At 30.5% G+C, this 21,805-nt stretch overlaps 1 protein-coding gene across 2 annotated transcripts in view; it reads right to left on the bottom strand.

Moving 5' to 3' along the window:
* Positions 1-15,062, bottom strand: part of LOC107361954 (cell adhesion molecule Dscam1) — a 38,541-nt gene extending 23,479 nt beyond the window's left edge. Inside the window, exons 1-2 of one of the 2 annotated variants that reach the window (XM_015928915.3) lie at positions 14,607-15,062; positions 2,789-2,953 (exon numbers count right to left, since the gene is read on the bottom strand). In XM_015928915.3, the coding sequence (XP_015784401.2) occupies positions 2,789-2,953; positions 14,607-14,670 (229 nt within the window). In that variant the 5' untranslated portion in view covers positions 14,671-15,062. The remainder of the gene's footprint in view (positions 1-2,788; positions 2,954-14,606) is intronic. The other variant, XM_089266637.1, reaches the window with a different exon arrangement.
* Between the last annotated feature and the right edge of the window lie 6,743 nt (positions 15,063-21,805).

Genomic DNA, 21,805 nt, shown 5'->3' on the forward strand with positions numbered 1-21,805 from the left:
GAATATCATGATACTCATGATAGTCTTGATATCATTGAAGAGTAAACTTGCGATGAAAATGGTTTTGTCTGATAAACAGCTTACGAACAAAATCCTTGGTTGGAATAAAGGTTAACTCTGTTTACCAAACAGTTAACACTTTTCATCATTATCTTCCTTCTTCAATCTTGCCTTATCATCTTCTTCATTCATGACAAAGTCGTTTCTCTACTTTTACCTTCTTATTTCCTGATTACCTTGAAAAAAAAGAAACAGGTTAGAAAGAGAAGAAAAGATTCTTTTTTTTCTTCTCTTAACAAGGATTGCAATTCTGTTTACAGTTCTGTGGTTCTTAATGTATTATACTTGAAAGATGATAATGATGATGAGAATGATGGTGAACAGGGAAAGAGAAACATGAAAAATAGCAAGAATCAAGTGAGTCTAATCTTTATATTCACAGATGAAAAGAATGGAGAATAGAGAGAAGAAAAGAAAAGAATATGAAAAGAAGAAAAGAAAGTGAATTAATTACCAAAGAATCAGTGTTTTTACTCACTTCTAATCATCATTATCTTCATCATCCCATTACTCTTAACACCCAACAAGCTTGGCTAAATTTTGTTCATTATTGTCTTGAAAAACAATGCATTAGGCAATATAAATGTGAACTCGTAATGAAGGTAAACTTTTGTTGCTCATCAACAATGTTAATGTTACCTGGTTAAATGATTTCAATCATTTTTCACTTTACCCAATAACGAGAGATGAAAATGTGATTATTTGGATTACTCTTGAAATTTGATGCTTTACCATGTTTCCATTGGCAATCCATTCAATTCCTCAGATAATTGCTATAAGACCTTTGAGTGACAAAAAAGTGATATTCAGTAATATGAGTTGCTTCAGTGATAAATGTAATAACTTGTATCGATGATTACTTGGAGTGACTGGGATTCACTGGGAATGATGAATTTCCTTTTGTTTCTCTCCTTTCAATGAAACTGAATATCATGTAATTGTATTCAAATGGCCTTTGTGATACAAACTTGATTTAACAACTGAAAATTGAGTGAGAAATAAAATGATGACATTTCCATGCATTTTGTTCTCGTTTTTGTTTAATGTTTCAAGCTTCATTTAATTTGACCTTTTTTCATTCAATTTGATGCAATGAAACATCAACTAACAGGGAATAACGGAAAATGATAAACTCTAGTTCTTTTACTGAGAATATTTAATCTCAAAATGGTGTAAAGGTGAAAATGAAACAAATCTGTTTTCTTCGTTTTCAGTTGAAGATTATTCCTAATTGTTTGATACTTGTGCATGATTGCTACTGACAAGTAACCTGTTCAAATGACAACTGATTGACAGGTTACATCTCATTCAAGTTTAATACATGATATTACAGATAAGTTCACAATCGATTAATGTTCACCAGTCAATCTCTTGAATAGAGAGTTTAACAAATTTAAATGTTATTGGTTTGAAAGAATTGGTAAAATCTGAAGAAAAAATGAAAATCTTTTTTTCTGTATTTCAGCTTGAAATTTATTCTTTTCCATGAAATAATCATTACTGTCTGAATATTGCATTCAGAGAAGATTCTTTTTGACTTTCTCAGTCTAACATTGTTTCCTGACTCAACTTGCGATAATTTATTTTTGGAGAAATTTATTGAAATTTAAACTCAGATCACGGATTTTCGATGAATACTAAAGTGTTACATGGGAAGAAAATTGTTGGAACAAAAGAGTCGACATTGATTGATCTTCTATTAATTGGCAAGTTCTAATTTTCGTGTTCTATTAAAAGACTATCTTTAGATTGTTGGGCCATCTTGATTCCACGTGAATAACCTCATAAACATGAGATTATTTTGATGTTAAGTTATAAAATTGAATGATTGTAATCAAAATTATGGATAAACAGTATTATCTGGTTGACTGGTTTCACATTTGATGATAACATGAAATGCTCAATTGTTCTGACGAGTTTAAGATGATGATAATTCATGTGATGAAGGTAAGTCAGCCTGAAATGATATCACAAGTTTCAAGTAACAACGTTTTTACCAACATTTAAAAGGTAACCTTATTTTTCCTCCTTTGCTCACAAGAAAAGTAAAACCGGTGAAAATTTGAGGCTCAACTTTTTTTTGTTCAGCTCGACTTTTCCTTTATCAAAGAAGATTGTCTCGCTCTATCTTGCCATTCTCATCTGCTCACACTTACTTCTTCATCTGTCTTCTTCATGATACTCATTGCTATTTCAAATCATCCAACCATTAAATTGTTCGCTTTGTCTTCTGGCTGTCAAGCAAAGAAACTGAATCAAGTAAGCATCGGAATTTTGTTAGCTAACATCTCAAAGACACTTAAGAATGAGATAAAATGTGAAAGACAGGAAAAGCAAGGGAATCTTGAGAAAGATGAAGATGATACAGGGAATGATAAAAGTAAAAGTGACACAAAATTGACCGAAAGAGATGATAATTTACCAAGTAAACATGATGCTACAGAAACTTCTAATAACTGTTATTGTCAGAAAACCTTGGAATAAGTTGAATAACTGTGGAAATTTGTTCGAGTTTAGACATTTTCTTGAATTACTTTTGAAAGTAAATTCAAGTGATAAGTTGCAAGATGATTGACTTGATATATTCATGTTTATTCAGATTTACTTTGCTAATTAGAGGCTTTTAATGATGCTAATGAGCAACATTCATTGAATCAATTTTTCTATTCTAATGTTGATTGCTGTGAATGGAAATGAATGTGTTAATGAATGTTAAATGTGACCCAACCTGACTTTGGAAGCATTTTGTCTTCAAAGACTCTTCCATCATCTTGAATCCAGGATGAAACTTTTACATGATCTCGAAGGAAGTTGGGAAAATAGCATTTGAATAAACCGATGTTACCAAGAATTACATATTCATCGTAAACGTTTGCCTGAAAAGTCATGGAACCTGAAATGAAAGAGAAAAGAGAAAAATTTTGATTATTAATTGTCTTTTCATTTTTCAACAATTGAACCATTTGCGAATGGAATTAATTGTGAATATTGTTGCAATATTTTGATTGCTTTTTAATTGGATTGTCGTTAACAATAAACTCAATTGTAATAAGTCAATTTATCAGTTGCAATTGAATGAACATTTCATTATTATATTCCTGGAAACCACTTAACCATGATTTTCTCAATCATTTTTTTTCCTTCTTTTCCTTTCATTCCTCGCCTTTCCTGTATTATCATTATTATAAATCAAGTGTTTCAAGTGCACATCAAAACTATTTTACAACATTAATGTTGTATCAAGTCTCATGAATTTTTATTATAATATTATAGCAACTTGAATGAAAAGCTTATCAGTTTGACATGAAACAATTTTCATGTTTCACAATTTCAATTTCATTTTACTCTCAACGAGTTAATTGATAACTTTTTGCTTCTCTTTCCGCAAGTTTAAACTATTTTTCAACTCTTCACTTTCACTCGATTAACTTTTAAACATTTGTTATTGATGATCATATTGCAATAATATTGAACAGGGAATGACAAAAACATAATTGACTGGTCAAAATATTCATCGACTCCATGGAAGGAGCGAGGAATCAACATTTTGTTTAACATAATGAATGAAGGGAAACATTATTTTCTGATTTTATTGTTGATCAGGGTCAGTAATTAAATTGCTACTTTGGGTTCTTTGTTAATGAACCATAAAAATGTTGATATAATGAAGCTACGATATGATGGAATCGATGAGAGTATCGTTTAGAGCAGAGAGTTAATTGGAAGATAAACAGTTGAAACGATTGGTACTGAGAGTCAAAATACTCCAAATGGTTCTCTATCATGGTTATCATGTGGGTCATTTCTTATTCAATAGATGTTCGCCAACTGATCAATATAATTCTTGAAAGTTTTCGTTACAAGGCTTAGAGACAGAAAATTATCTCAGTCAAAACAGCGAATGATTTACACTCGTTTCAGACGAGGATTTTTGGCAAAATCAAAGATTCTCAATCATTTCGAGTTTCCATTTCTTCTTCATATTTTTCTGATTATTCAACAAACTTGGACAAGGAGTTCGAATCAATTATAAGGTCAGGATTCAGGTTTTCGGGAAAAAATTTTTTCTGACAATTTCTTTTTTAACTTCGATAGAAACAAAATAAATTGAATAATCAAATCAGAATTTTATCAGCTTATATGTTCTTACAAATTTCTGTTCAAAGAACTCCAATATTTGAATTCTGTGATTTCAGTCAAACTATTTATATCTCTTCCAGCTTCCTAATCACAATAATACATGTATATTCTTCTGGTTCAAGTGAAAACCTAATCTAAAGAAATATTCAATTTTAAAAACTCTCAAGTTAGTTTGTATGGAACTTTTCTAATTGACAAATGAACATTTTTTGACTGATTCGAATTCATCTTTTGAACCTTCTTTGAGTAAAATTTTAAAAGATTTCAATTATGATGGAATCTGAAGAACTTTTGGTTCCATTAAAATAAAATTTGGCGAAATTGCCATTTGAAGATGAAATTGTGATCAACTTGAAAAGTTCTTAGCATAGCACAAGATATATTTTGTTTTCAACATTAACATTTCAAGTTATCATTTTGAACCGGAAATGGTATTTCAGTGTTGGAAGAAGAAGAGGAAAGAATAGCGAAAATTGTCCTTTTCCATCATCATCATCATTCCCTGGAATCGTTCAAGTTTTATTTAACAGGCGAGGAGAAGCAAAGATAATAGTGAAACTTCGACAAGATAAGAATAAAGAAGTTTTAACTTGGAATATTTTTTTTATATTCTTGGTAATAATAAGCATTTTTCTTATCCATTCAGTTTCTTTTCAATATTAAGAAACTATCAGAAGCAAAGCATCATCATTATATATTATTATGTACCTTGATATATTGATGATGATGATGATGATGATGAGAATTGTCGAAGTAAGATGTTATTTTATCATCTTCTTGTTTCAGTTGCAGCAAAATCTCGACACTCTTTAGGATAATGATTCAGAATTTGAAATATCTGTTTATCATGAACCATAAATCCACACTAAGAATCAGGTAAAGGAAAATACAAAATGTTCAACTTCTTTCCTCCATAACTTTCAAGTGAATATAAAAGTTATCTTTTTTTGCATATTTTTCATTTTCCAGATTCTTTATCCTCTCTTGCCATGAAAATGGGTGAAAAGTTTAGTCTCGATAAGCTGTTGATGTTTGACCATAAAATTTTTGTTTCACGAAAAGAGATAAAGAGAAGAGAATAAATTTATTTTTATTGCTCTTTCTTCTGTAAATATGAATAATTAGCCTGAATTGAGGGATTAAACTGAGTTAATGTTTGTTTCCTTTTTTTCGTGTTTCAGAATTGTTAATCAAAGTTGGGTGAAAAATTTGAAAAGGAAAAGGCTTGTTGTTAATATTTAGCAGTCGTACATGAGTCTCTTTGTGTCTCTGGATATATTTATTTTATTTAGATTATTTTGCTTCATGTAAATTCAATTCTCACTGAAAATGCCCTCAAGGGCGATAAACCGTTAACTAAACGTGGTTTCATCAATGATAACCTTTCATCTTCATCTTCTTCTTCTCTTCCATTATTTACTTTTCTTTAATACACATTCACATTTGGGAAGCGCCAAAGTAAAGGATAAAATAATTTGAAACCAGTGACTTGTTAACATAGCCTCAAGTAACAATTACAAGTGAAGATGAGGATGATGGTGATGATAGGGGCGATCAACTGAAAGCGTATCCATCAACTCCAATTGAAACTTGCTTCTATTCAGTCACATTTGTTAAACTGTAAACTTGTCACTCCAAGCATTTTGGTTTACCTTTCTGTTTCTCTATTCATTAGCAATATTTTTTAACCATTCAAATGTTTAATCAATTTTTCACCTCAATTCAAGTTCAATATTAGGCAAATTAGCCAACAGATAAAAAATTACTTCGAGGACAATAAATCCTGCCATTTATTTGAATCACTCGGAATATTAGAATCAGTTACATCTTAACATCAGTGAAGCTAACTGAATGGGTTCAAAGATTCAATGAAAATTATTAGTAAAAATGTGTTGCATCAACTACAAACAAAGGTGCAAGATATTCAATCGAGTTACAGTATCGGTCTGAAAAGCTATCGAACGAGTTTCATTATCATTGCAATCGATCAAAAAGTTTATTGCTTTCGAGTTTAATTGAATGAGAATTCGCTTTGATCAATCATGGAAAACTCAGCTGGATGTTTTGATTTTCATGTCCACTTGGTTATTTTAAATTTTGCGTTTCGAGCTGTTTGAAAGAACTTTGGTTTTCCTGAAATATACTAAAATTTACTGAAAGGATTCTATTCATGCAATACAATATGATCAAGTATTGAATTGAAAAGTAAAATAAGTTTTACTTTGAGCTAACTTCGTAATTGAACTTCAAATGATGACTCTTCTGACACTGAAACGGTATCATCACTTTGATGCTGATGAATCTTTATGAATCTCTCAAAATACAAATAAGCTTTTGAACTTGTCAATTGCTGATTATTTTTTTACTCAAAACTTGGCTTTACATTTGTAAATAATATTAACGCTATTTGCTTTCTTTTATTCAAAGAATTCATTTCGATCCGAAATTTTGTTTCAGTACCAAATGCTGTATGCAAGTGATTCTGTAACAACAGTTTCTGTTTAATGAGAGCAAATCTTGAGCATCAATACGATTTATAACCTAATATGGACTCTAATTGTGGACCAAAGGATTTGCAAGTGTCTCAATCCTTTGATCTTCAACTGTTTAATCTGCTTTCCATCTTTAATCTCATCAAAGCTCATTCACAACAGTTGAATCTCGTTGCACTGAATAAGTCGATTGGAAAACAAAGAAGCCAAAAACAATGAAAGCTAATTCATAATTAGATGAATCAGGCTTTAATCATTCAAAGCAAACCTTGATTTAAACAAGTCATTGAACTCGTGAACAAAACTAATTATCAATGTTGACGCAAGACAATAAAATATTATTGTTTGAAATGTCAGTAAATTAAGCTTGAAATTAAACTGTATGGTTAAATTGATATTCGTTGAAATGAAGAGGTTGTCAGTCGAACAGAATGTTCAGTTAAGTTGCCAGATTTTTGAGATAACATAATTTTTTAACAGTTGTCTCGCCATTCCTGATAAATGGAGAATCGTAATGATGAGAAAAGAAAGGAAAGGGAAGAAAAAATGAGAGTAAAGATGAAGACTGAAGATGATGAGAATGGATGCAAAAATAGGTTCCTTTCATTAGTTTGAATAGTTGCTTCGTTTTGCTACTTCATGAGAAGATGAAAAGAAAAAGAAAAAAGATCAATATTGATCTTTCCCATAATTTGTAGGAAACAGTTAAACGATACATATCAAAATCTTTCCTTTGCTCATCGCTCTCATCATGATGATGATGATCCTTTTTCCACCCTGTTTCATCTTCTTCTATTGTCAGTGAATGTGTAAAATGATGGAAATAAAGAGATGAGAATCAAGTTTGCTGAAAAGTGAGTCACATTTGATATGACCTTCATCAATCTGATAACCATCACTGTGATTATAATTCAGCGAGAAATGATCAACCATGAAACAACAATGTTAACCAAGTTTGCCTCTGATAACCATTACCCAGAATATCACTTACCAAATCATGTTATTTTGTATTTTTTCATCTCATCTTCATCTTCTTCTTCCTCATCTTCTTCTCACTCTTTTTTTACTGATAAGCAAAAGCAATTTTCTTGACCACAGATTGATAATGTTTACTGTGTTTATCACTCTTGATCAAATCTAATATTAATAACTTATTGATGTATTTACACAATCAATGATCATTTTACTCGTTCCAAGCCTAATCAATAAACATGATTAACTTTTTAACTCCACTCTTAACCGCCTTTAATTATGTAATTAGTCAAAGTGAAGCAAAGAAAAAAATCTGCATAAAAAATGTTGCAATGAAATTCATTCGTTCGTTTTGGGCTGATTAGATTTTAATCATGTTAGAGCCAGAAAGAACATGGAGGGTAATCTTATTGAATGTGTTCCGAGATGAAGGCTTTAAGCTTCGCAGTTGGGATTGAAGAGTGTGGAAATCGAACTTCGATAAATATTTCAATAATCATCTTCAATAAAAGATTGGCTCTGAAGTGAAGAAAAGATCACTTTCCTCTTTTTTCTTAACATTCAATTCTGAATAAAATGGTTCAGCATTTCATGTCAACTGAGCAACATTGAGGTAGGTGATTTTCTTGGCATTTCTGGCCTTGATTCTGAAGAAGGTTTCACTAACATTCATGTTATCAAGAAACTTGGATTCAATCTCATTATAACTGAAGATTGGCCTTAGTTGGAAACATTTCATTCTGCAAACTCAAATTTTCTAAGTGAACTGAATAGATTCAATTTCTAAATCACTCAATGTCAACTGTCCATGCAAGTCCTGAAATGAGCACTCAACCTCTTATTTCATAGAATTTATGAAAAATATTCTAAAAGCAATCTCGAGATCATCACCCAGTGCATTTAAAAGCAAAGTAAAATCTAAATGAGTGTTTCAACTACAATATTCAATTTTTTATGTTAATTTAAAAGTTTCATTAATGGTCCATTCCATGAGTTTAATTGTTATCTGAACCATCGAAACACTGAAATCACTCAAATTTCCGACTGAACAGCCGAGATAACCAAATATTGACGAAAAAGAAGAAAGTTTTGAAACTGAATTTTAAATTTGATGTTTTTTCATTCCCTGCAAATAGCTTGTTCAACAGTTTAATGGATTTAAACTTTGACCCAATCTTGCAAGTTTTCATTTTCATCCTTTTCTTTCCTCTTGATCACTTTGAAAGTTGCTTATAATAACAAGTTTAATGATGATGGAATTTGCTTCCGGATGAAAAATTGCGATAATCAAAAAGTGCAATGAATAATATTATCTGTTGTAATAATCAACTGATTAACTAAGAAAATGTTTATTAATAACATTTTGAAAGAAGGTGTAAGTTGCTCTTATCTTCATCATCATAATCATCATGAAATGAGAGAAAGATAAGGTTATTTATAGAAGAGCCATGAAAAATGAAAAGAAGAAGATGAAATGATTCTGATGATGAACGGAAGTTTAACCGAGTGAAAGAAAGAAAAGGGAAAAAGAAGAAAGAAAGGAAAATGAAGATTCCTTCACAATTGCATATAAACGTAAAGCTAAATTAAATTAAACGGTGAATGAGTTTCAACAAGCAATTAATTACAACCCAAAGGTTTACAATCACAAACACAACAATCAATTTCAGTTTCAAGTTAATTTAGTTTAATTTTTGTGAAACTTTAAGAAAAATGTTCAACTGCAAAACGAAGCAACTTTTTTTTCTCTTTTCTTTCAATCCTTTTTTTTCCTTTCAAATTATCGCTCATTTTATAATGAAAATGTAACATTGATTTTTGTCTTTACACCGAATCGAGGAAAATGTTGATTTACTTCTTTAATTGTAATCATGTTTGATATTTGAATGAAATTTGTTGAACATCCAAATTGATTATCAAAGTTATTCCATGTCAATAAAAAGGAATGTGATTGTCAACAATTTTCTCGATTAAACTGAGCAAATGATTGGATGTGATTGAACTTTCATCGAAATGGTTTGCTGAAAGAATCTTTAGAATGTTCAATATAATTGAGTAAATTTATCATGAAAATGAGTCGAAGAATCTCTTGCTTTTTTAATCAATATCGTAATTGAATTTTTCAAATTAATCACTATTTAATGACATGTTTAACCCTGATTATGTTACAAGTGATTCTTCAATATGTAAATAGATTTTCCAGTTTTACCTTTTGGTCTCACAAGATGATGACAAATCAATTATAATAGCGGTGATGTTTAACTTGATCAATTAAATTGTTAGGCTTGAGTAGGTAAATAAAGTGAACGTTTTTTGTTCACTTTTACTCAATTTGAGATCAACTAAGTGACTACTTCAAATAATGGTTCCTCTTCTTGTCTTTAGTCTAACCTTAAACTGACCAAACAGCAATATAATCAAATTAGTTGCTTTTCATCCTTTAACATTGTCCAATCTTTAGAAAAAAAAGCACAACTGAATCAGATAATTATCCTGATTTCAAAGTTGCCAATCATTCACTTCAATTGCATATCAAATTATAAGATGAAATCAATTTAATTAACTGCTCAGTTACAGGGGTTTTCAAGCTCAGAATAACTCACAGCTTTAAACTGTTGAAACTTTTCTGGATCAAATGATAATGTAAGCTTCAATCAAACAGAAATGTTCATTTATTGTGTTGATACTTTGCTTGACATCCTTCCGGCCATTGGCCTCTATCCAGTTATCGGAACGAATATGAGGGATCTAAAGATTCCATGAATCAATTAAGACTTGTAGTAAATACCAAAGTGCTCGACTTCTGACTGCAAGTCAGTAACTGAATTGTTATGAGTTGCACTGGTTCTTCGGATCTTCATTTTGAATAAAATCAGACAAAAAATCGACTATGCAACCGAGGGATATCAAACTGACCAAGAATGATCGAAGGACCAGAGAGCAGAAAAGACAATCGCCGTTCTCATGAAAAATCCCTAATTTATTCTATTCCCTTACTAAGACTATTGAAAACTTGTGTCAGTTAAAAAATGTTTGATTATTGAATGAATTTTCAAACGTTTTTCATGAAAAATCCGACAAGTGAAAATTGTAAAACTTTGTATTTAATGAATACTAAAATTATGATTCGATTTCATTTGTAGAAGATAATGATTATGATCTCAATTTATATCAGGGCTTTAAATTGAAGAAGGTTGGGAATAACGACATTGCCAGTAAATTCAATTGATTTCAATTCAATTTGAGAGAAAGAAATAGTTTCATCTCATGCAATTATCCAAAATGTGGTCAGAGACAACAAAATACGAACTTGAAATTGAACCAGTTTTTTCAGTTTCCGATTTTCAATTTCTGTTGATTAGCAATGAAAAAGTTCAGATGCTGTTTCCCTTGCCATCCCCTTCACGGCTGATGCATATTTGAATATATTTCTACCTGTTAATGTTGATGAATGGACACAACACTGAACTGAAATGAATGGACATGTTAGAAGGAAGAATGATTTAAATTATTCAGTGTAAAGGGCAGAATAGCTGAGTTGGTTGGAATTATTAGTTGAACAAATTGGAGTTTCTCTTTTAGGAGAAAGTTTCCGTTAGAAGAGAATTATTTGCATCAACAATTAAAATAGATTACATTTGATTCATTAACAACTATCTTGTTACACTTTTGATGATGAGATGAAACAAAAAGTCCAACAAAAGTAAAAGAGGAAACAAGTTGGAAGAAGAAGCAGAAAATGTGAAAAGAAGAAAAAGATGTGCAAAGTTGCAATTAACAGTGACACAAATGAAATACTTGGGACGATAATGAATGAGAAAAGCAAAGTTTATCTTCCTTAAGAGAGTGTCATATTCATGGTAAATCATTAATTAACACCTTAAATGGAAGAGAAAAGGCAGAATTGAGAATAAGAATCGATGATGAAAAAAGAAACACAAACGAGTAAAAATCGAGAAAACGTTTCATTAATAAAGTTGTTAATATAAAATGAAGACTCACGAAACGCAAACTTGCACACAACTAAATAATAACGAGACAATCAAGAATGTAATTAAAGGAAAACACGAAAATTTCGTTAAACTCGAAACAATGAAAAGTGAAGCAATTAAAGGTTGAATGGAAAGCAATTGAAGCTGAAATTGTTGACATGAAAAGGTGCATGATGAGGTCAATATGATAGGTAAGGAAACAGATTTATTATCAACTTATTAAGGTTGGAAAAGGTGAAGGAAGGAAATGACAGATTAGGAGCTTCATGAATGGCCAACTAAAAAGTTTCACTTTCTTCATCAAACGAAAGGTTAAATCGTCAGTGAAATTGTTACCTTTACGGTAATGATGAGCCAATGGAAAATATTGAACTGAAAGATTAAGAGAAATGTTATCTTCTTTTAATGTTGAGCTTTTTGCAGGAAAAAATGAAATATCAAGTAAATTCAATGAACAGATTAACTCTTAATTAGATAATAATTCAAAGTTGATGAGGTAAACTGGAATGAAATTGCGTTCATTTTTTACTCTCGTTTCTTCAGTTTGACCTTTTCATGTAATTTTCATTGTTGCTTCCAAGTTATTAATAGTATTTAGATAAATATTGTTTCAATCAAAATGTGTGTTATTTTTAATACTTATTATCCTTTATATTTGCCAGTGACAATACTAATAACAATAATAATGATAATAAAAGTTATCACAATAAAAGTAGAGTAAAAGTGTTTTCTTCCTAATTTTTCCTTTTTTTCTTCTTTTTCCTTTTCTCTTGTATAATATTTTGTATTTTATTTGTTGAACCCAAAATAGTGGATTACATTTTATTGTTCAATTTATCGTGGCTTAATATCAATATAAATATTGTATTTACATTCCCTGTCAACATTTTATTCAACTTGTAATGTTTGCTTTTTATTTTCCTTTGGTGGATCATGTTAATTAAAATTGCTCAGTTAATGAACTAATATGCAGATTATATAGAAATTTATCAAATTTTTCATTGTAACTCAAGTTTTCAATCAGTTGCTAATGGAAAGTTTAGTTTATCACAAATAATAGTTTTATCAAATTCCAATCTGAAATCGTCAGAATCGCTCAGTATTTCACAGAATTTTTCGAAGATTTTTGACTAAATGGACCAAATATCTTTTCTCATTTCTTTCTCATTTTCTTTTGACAAATGTGCCAATATGTTCTATGATGGAAATGGCCTCTCAGTTCAAGTCGTTGCATTAGATCCATTGTCGTTCAAATATTTTTCTTGCTTTTGTTTCATTAATAAAACACTTTTGATACACGACTTGCACGTAAAAATAACTTTTCTTTTCTATTGAAGATACTAACTCGATGGTTTTCAGCTCAATTACAAGTCAACCTATCAAGAAGGCCAACTAAAATAACGTTCAATAAACCAAAACTTGGCGTGTCGCTTGTACAGTCAAGGAATGAGGAATGTTAGTTAACTCAACTCATCTGCGTGAATCATTATTCTGTGTTGACTCAACCCGATTGAGCTAATATAGTGAACTTGATCATTACTAAGAATTAATCATTGCACTGTTACGATCAAAAATCTGATCATGCAACAGTTCAATGTGTTTCGATATAACTTCATAGATTGTTGCGGTTGATCTAATACTCAATAACAGGTGAATCACTTATCACAATTGAAACTTACAAGTTTCGTCACTTATGTGTCCTAACTAATAACTAATCTTACTTGAGATTATGAAGGCTGGTTTTGTAATATAACTTTAATTATCTTAAAATTTTTATCTTTTCGGATCTCAACTCATTTCTATAACGTGAAAAGTTCTAATCGAGGATTGATTGCCGAAAAATCATCATTTTCTGATTTTACGAGGTTTGAAGTCAAATGAATCTCAATGTGAATGTAACCTGAATAAGATTAAAAATAGTTTTGATACTTTCTGAAAGTATCAGTAACTGTGTCAATTGTAAAGTAATTAAAATGATGGAAACAAAATTATGAATAATAACTAACTCATTATGATGTTATTATTCCAAGGCATTTTCATCTTTTCATCCAAGCACAATATTAACACAATTTTCACTGAATAGAAACGTAAATTGAATAAAAAATGTTAACAAAGGTAATTATCATTTGAAAATGAATAGAAAATATTTGCGTTAATAAACAATGTTGTGAAAAACTCGAAGAAAAAGAAAAAAGAAGTTCGACATTCCAGAAGAAGATTAGCTTGGAAAGAGAAATGTTCACTTCTCTTTATCATGTTCAACCTTATTCCATGTTCAATTATTGTTTCAAGATGGACTTTTATTGTTGCTTTTTAAAACATTAATGTGAAGAAAAAATGTCATCAACAGAATAAAATATCAATAATATTAATAGAAAAGAAGAAAGGAAAAGAAGAGAAAAAAAGAAACAAATAAGTTAACAATTTTTTCTCTTTTCATTCAAGTCAACTTTTTCCGTTCATTTGTTGGTTCCATAATAGATTCAGAAGGAATCGTGATAAAGGGAAAAGCAATTCATTGTCGAGTAAATGACTTTAAGACGTTTAATTCGATCAAGATTAATAATAAAAAAATGGTTAACACTAAACATGAAGATAAAGTTGAGAAGAGTTACACTTGATTTTCAGCAGACAATTGAACAGATAAATGGCAATGTATGAATGGAAATAGTTTGCTTCATTGAACAACAATTTTGTCATCATGATAAGCCAAATATTGGATGAAAAAAACATTCTCTTAACTCAACATTGAGACTTTTTCCTCAAATCAACTTTCATCAAATCATTAATAATCTTTCAGTGATGCAAATAGATTTATATTTTGTCGATAAATTGTCAAATTAATTCATTGCAAGCGTTAAAGAGTCGATATAAGAAGGAAAAAATGATTTCACTTTGCAAGACATTCGCTGAATGATGAAAATGAGGAATATGAATAAATGAAACTTACCCAAACTCAATGGGAACAAAATAATTGTTTGAAAGAGACAAGTTAATGTGTTTTTTGAAGCCATTTTGTTGATCTTTTGTTTGTCCCTTGAAAAGTTGATGTTGTCATACAATTTGTTTGAAAAGGTTCACTTTAATGGTAAAATTAAGCGATGAATTAAGCTCTGGAAACATAATAATTGGTCTTTTATGGCTTTCAATTTTAGCCGAAAGTCAATCAAGTGCAAACTGAATGAGCGAACATGAAGTGTCGATGAAAAAACGAATGAAATATTTAATGTTAAAGGAGTAAATTGTTAATCCAATGTTAAACCGACGAGTTAAAGGCAAATGCGTTCAAGTACAACATTTTACTTGGCTTGTTGTTGGCTCATCAGAATCAACTAAAGAAATGTTTCCACTCCAAGTTTCCACAATTTTCAAGCTTCTCCTCTTATCTAATATCAATCCTCACTTTCACTCTTCTCTCTTCATCATCATCATCATAATCATTCAGCTCACTCTCTCTTTCCTTTGCCTCTTTCTGTATCTCTAGAATAACTTTTTTCTCTGTTGAAAAAAAACTATCATCAACAGACATAATATCAGCATGGAAAAGGCGTGTTCACCCTTTAGACTTGCGCTTCTAGTCTTACAATCAGATTGAGTTTCTTAAGTTAATCATTGATCATGATACTTTTCACCATGAAAGGGAATCAATGGTTGAGAAAAAAAGCACACTTGAATAGCTGAATGGGATTTTTCGACTGTTTTTTCTTCTTCTCTTTTCTTCAAGAATAATTCATAAACATTTGATGGAAATGATGTATTTATACAGAAGAATGAGAATTGAAATGGTTTCAATTGACAGATGAGTTTATTCAGATAATTAGAGTTTCGAGTTTTTCGAGAATTTTGTTTTCCTTTTCAACTGACGCTTTCAATGTGTAATTATGCTCTTAAGTTGTTGGTTTAAAAGCAATTAAATTGTGATTTATGTTGAGATAATTTTGACTCCAAGTTTACTTGAATGTTACAGAATTGTTGATTTTTGGACAGAAAATGTAATCATAATAATGGCAATTTTGAAAGTTAAGAATTGGAGGAAAGTTCATTTTGAATAATAAGTTAAGATGATGTTGAGAAACTAATAATAATAATGAATAAATGAACATGAAAAACAAAATCAGTGAAAGTGAAACACGGAATAAAGGGAAAAGGAAAAAAAAGTTCATTGAAAAAGTGAACATATTGAGTTTTGCAGGGAAAAGAGAAGCTTGGAAAATATGAAAAATCACATCATGATTCAGTTAAGCGATGTTATAATAATGATAATGAAAATGATAATAATAACTTTGTCTATTGACTGATAATAGTCTCACTATTACCAAGTGAATTCGCTTACAATTGAGAAATGGAGAGAAAAAAAAGTTGAATAAAAAACGTTGAATTTTCACTTTATTCAGATAATTATCTTTATAATGTTATCACGTTGATGAATCGAATGAAATAGAAGAAGAAAGAATTGTTTTGCCAAAAAAATGGATCACAATAGTTAGATAAGAAGTTGAAGAATATTATTTCGATTATTGAATGAACAAAAAGTCTAATCAACTCGTTCAGTGATTTAAATGGTGAAACATTACGCAAATTGTTTTCCAGCAAAAAACTCGTCGAAAAAAGTGAACTTTTTCTGTTTTCAAATAACATCGTCAGTTAATTTAGAGTTCAGGAAAAAGAGAAACTTTTCATTAATTGCAAAAAGTACTTGAATAGACGATTCAAATACAAAATTCATTGAAACTTGCCAAAAGTTGAGTCTTGTCCAGTCCAAAGTCACTTCGTGTTTCTCTAACCTCAGAATTCGCATTAAAAGAGTGACTTTGAAATCGATTGCAAACAAAATTTGCTTGTTTGTTAGCATCGAAGTTGCAGTTGTTTGTTGGTTTTCATAAAAAAATGATCATTCCTAGGTGTTGAGTGGATATTTCGTAAAACTTTCATGAGTTTTCATTCGATCATTCTGTAAGGTCTCTTCAGGGATGAGGAATAGAGACTTACAACTGAGATCAGTTTCTCAATAACTTTAAGTATAATCAACGTTGTTAATCAATTTGAGGTTAAATTATTTTATTTCAGTTGAGGTGTCTAAGTCACCAGTAAATCAAACGTTAACACAAGAGCACAGGTAATAAGTAATTAGACTTATTTTTAAGTAAATTAAGTTGATTATGATGAGCACAGTATTGAGAGAATACCCTCTTCAATCAATTAACAATTTGTTGATCACAGTTTTAAAGAGAGAGAGAGAGAGAGAGAAACATAATCTAATCTGTTGGTCAAATTGACCAGTATTTATATTAAGTAAAGAGGAAAAGGAAGAAAAGCTAAACATGTGATATTAAACTAATGGGGGTTGACATTGAATTACAAACTGTAAATTAAGAGAGGCAAAAAGTAGTGTCGATCCCTTACAGATGCCCCCACTAAGTCGCAATCGGTCCTTCATTAGGTTCGAGGGCGGCAAAGGTAACGAAATTTTGCCTCATTAAACTTATAAGGGATTGGACGGTCATGGTTTGGTATTGGTTCGACGAAATTGGTATCATCAAAAGATCTATTATTCAGTTTTTCTTGTCTTCGAGTTTTTGACATGTAATGTTTCAAAGCAACATCATTTTTCAAAGGTTTTGGCCAATCATCAATGTAATTCATAATGTCATTAATAAGTCCAGACATGTAATGATTTTTTGGATAAACATAACCTTGGTAGAGTCCGTGGATTCTTACTGGTTGTGTGCTGAGCCATTTGATTCTAGTTTGTTCAATTCTTTGGTAGTCGATCAAATATAAATACATTGTATAAGCAGCATCAACCAATGAAGAGTGTTCTCTGGATTGAGTGATCTTACCAAAAAGCGTAAATATACAATATTTCAATCCTAATTGTGGTGAATTAGATCTACAATTATAATAACTCGAGATACAAATGATTCTTGGAAGTAGATAATCATGATCATTTGGATTTATGAATAGGTTTTTGAAGTCCTGAGCTTGACCTGACACAATAATTCGCTTATATTTCCTCAATATCGTGATGATTCGTTTACGGACATGGTAAAATGTTGGTGCATATTTTAACTGAACCCATGTAATGTTATGATGTTCAGTCATAAAGTCTTCAATTGCTGATTTTGGATGTTTAATGAATTCATTAAATATGATTTCTCCTGATGAATCAACGATAGAAATCCAACATGGAACTTGTATTTTGGACGTTTGATTGGAAGAAGTTTTTACTCTCAGTGTTAAGTTTTCAATATCAATTGAACAAGCATTTAAACTATCTTGGTGAAGCTGGACATTATTTTTCGCTATTAACCAAGCAAAGTGTTGTGGAGGTTTGATCATCTCTAGCTGTTTAACGCAAAATTCAGCTTTAATCGAATCGTAAGCAACATCACGTCTTATTCTGGTTTTCTTATTTCGTTCAACTGAGTGTCTTCTTTGGTAATCATGAAACTTTCTTTTTAAAAGATCACTGTATTCCATTGATTGTTTAGTTTTTGGACCACTTTTGCTATCTGGTTGATAAGCATCGAGATTTGTGGACAAAACATCATCAATATCTTCAATTTCAATATCTGTAATTGCAGGTTTACTTATAACTGATTTAACTTGAATTTGATTTGGTTCATGATTAATTGGGTGAGTGATGGAGCTTTTCATTTGTTTTTCATTAACATCATTATTATTCATGATTGGTTTATTCCAATCACCCCAATCAACAATGGAATAACATTCTGAAGCAACTGAACTCGATTCTCTCACTCGTTTACTTGGACGGTCGTTGTTGATACATTTGTTTGCATTTGTTGATGGGTATGAATAAGAAGGTCGTTTAACTTGTTGATTATTAATTTGCTTAGCAGAATTGGCTCTTTTTTCATCGATTTGCTTTTGAAGGCCTTCGATTCTTTCCTTTTGTTGAATTAAGTTTTTATGTTGTCTTTCAAATGAACTCATGAAGGTTTGCTTATATACATCTTGAGCCGTTTGATTACAATGGTTTTCATCTCCAGTTGTTATTGTTGATAAAAACTTTACCATCAAGTCATCTTGATTGAGTATTGGGTCCATAATGTTGATGAAAGTGTCAGCAATGTACGATTGATCAAATTTGAAGACATTTGATTGCAGTTTACAGTTACTAATGTGGTCAATCATTAATGAATAAAATCTCTTTTCTTTACAGTTATTGTAGATACAATTAACTGTTATTATTTCTGAGTCAAATTCACGATCTGATGATACTCTTTTCAAGATTTGTTGACTGTTACAATTATGACTTATACAATTGAATGCTAAATTTTCCAAATAGCTATCATTGATTCCCAGTATTGATTCATTTTTAGTTATTTTGTTGACAATTACCATGAAATGTGAACATAATTTGCAATAAAGTCGATCACAATTGTAACATTTATAAGGTTCAACAGCTAATTGGTCGCAAAGATTGCACAAATTTTTGGTTATACCGAGTCCAGGATCGTTATCAATGGTAAAACCAGGCTTAAGCTTAACAATATTGAATGCTGAAAAGATGCTTTCGACTGCTGTGTTTTTGAACTTTCTTTTGTACTTGTCTTCGATGAATTGGTAGAATTGTTTAACATCATAGACTTTTGTTATTGCTAAAGATGACGATGAAGATGACATTTCAATCTATTATGAGATTAATGGTAATTGCTTAAGATGAAAAGATGATGATTGCTTTCAGTAAAAACCTTGTCTTTGACCAATTTTCCTTCAATCTTATCACTGTTGATATTTGATTCAAAACTTAATGCTAATCCAATATCAAAAGAATCCACCAATTTGGTTGTTAGACTTTGAACCTGAATCAAGTCAAATGAATGGATCAAACCTCTTCAGTTAGAGAGTACTTTATGGTCGAGATTAGATGTTATTACTGAATAACATGTAAAGGTGATGAAATGAAGAAAGTTGACCATCAGATTGAGAGCATACGCTCGTCAATTAGCAACGATACAGCAATTGCTGAAGGTGCTGGATGAATGACCAGAAGAAGAGTAGTTTGTTTAATGTTGAGATTGACGGTTTAATGATGATTTGATGTACAAGCAGCTCAATTGATTGATGTTTGTTGGTTAGATGTGAGCACAATTTTCACTTATTGTTGAATTTGATTCAATTTTAGCAATCAATTTGGAATTGAAATGAATTTATTTCCGAGAAATGAGCATAGAAAACATGAGCTTTCAATTCAATAAGCATCTTCACTTCATTAGCTGAACACTGTACCACTATATTTGTCGCTTGTTTTTGATTATGATGCAGAGATGATGATCATTTGAGAGAATACTCTCTTCAAACGTTTACTTCTGTGACAACTTGAAACAATATTGAACTCAATTTTGAAATTAACTGAAAAATGCACCAAAAATTCATTAACAAACTCATGAGAAAAGATTGAAGTAAATGAGAGCATTAAGAAACATGTATTATAACTGCTTGATCTAGTAATGAGTGCATTTTTATCAAAAGAGGAAAAGGAAGACCATTGACAATGTAAATTGACAAAACAATAGATGGAGACATTAAGGCAATCCATCGATAAATGAAAAATATTTGATTAATTGACCATCGATACTCATAAGTGCATCAAAATTGTATGCATAAAATTTGTTTTCATGAGCATGATTAGCTTTGATGGTTAGTTATTGTTGAAAGATTGATCTCATGAGATTTAGCATTGGTTTTGAGATGAAAACTCGAAACTTGAAATTGACTTTTTGTTGCTTTTTAAAGCATTTGTTAGAGCTAATTTGAACAATCTAAACGAGTTAAAATTGGTTTTAGATTTGTAGGATTATCGGCTCGAAAGCTATGACATTGAGAAATTTTTCAATGCTAAATCTATGAAAAACATGACTTGATTTGATCGTTTTTTGAGCTTCATGTTTTAACAATTCATTCAGTTAAACTATACAGTTACCTACACCATGAATTGAGCTTTCGATTGATATATAATATGTTATGATAAGTTGGACAATTATTGAGCTGTTCAACTATCCAAAAGTAACCATTCAAGCTTATTTATTTTGACGAAATTTTAGGTTTTTCCACCTTGTAATAGGTAAATGTGAGTTTAAGATGTTTTTTATCATTAAGCATCTTTACTGAGCTAAATATGAATCTTTTGAGACATTGAACATTGATCTACAACATTCGATTCCAAAATTATAAGCAAAAAACATGATTCGTGGGGGTGGAGGCTGAAACTTTGGTCACTTGTGGTATTGAAGGGTTTGAGTTGGTGAAGGAAAGCAATATATCAATCGAAAGATCTCAACGAGATCTGTTCAACTATGCATTAAAATTGGAGCTAATCCAAAAATAAATCTGACTTTATCATTAATGAGCGAGTTTCAATGGCATTTCTAAAGTAAATTTTTGGTCATTTTGTGTGCGAGTTTTTTGGTATTTTAAACATTTTGAAAGTAATATTAACTGTGAATATGTTATTGAGCATCTAGTTTGAGCATTATAAGGTGAATTTGATTTGTTAGTTTTGTTGTAAATCATGATAATCCTTGAACTTTAGGTTCTACGTTAGTTTTGGTTAATTTTGACTCTTGATTTTGAACTAATTGTTGTTAATATTGTAAAAGATTAAAACTACTTTTCTTAATGTTGTTTCAATGATGATCATGAGATTGTTTCGTTGTATATTTTTCGTTGTAGATTATTCTATTAACAGGTGAAGATTACTTAGTAATTTGATGAATTATGAATAATGACGGTTTTCCTTGTTTTACTCGCTTGATTCTTGTTCAATTGCTTCAATTTCTGTTTCACCAACGTTGATAAGCTTGAGTTGGTCAAAATTTACTCTAAATTTTTTCAGAGTTTCGATGCAAGTAATTTCAGCGACTGAATCCAAAACATTGTGAACAATGTATTTACCTTTAAATGATGGAGTTAACTTTTTACCAAGGGTTAAGCTAATGTTTTTGATAGCAACTCTAACAATATCCCCTGGTTTGAATGGTTTCTCTTTCAATTTTTGATTCTGCATGAATCTTTCCTGTTTAATTAACCTTTGATCAATAACCTCTTGTCTGATCGCTTCGATGTTACTTCTATCGAACTCGATTGGAGTATCCATTTGATTTGTAAGAGTTGTTCTTGATGGAA

Source organism: Tetranychus urticae, chromosome 1 (genome assembly GCF_039701765.1).
Source record: "Tetranychus urticae isolate SD_2017Ah chromosome 1, NJAU_TeUrti_SD_1.0, whole genome shotgun sequence".
In the NCBI taxonomy this organism is placed as follows: Eukaryota; Metazoa; Arthropoda; class Arachnida; order Trombidiformes; family Tetranychidae; genus Tetranychus; species Tetranychus urticae.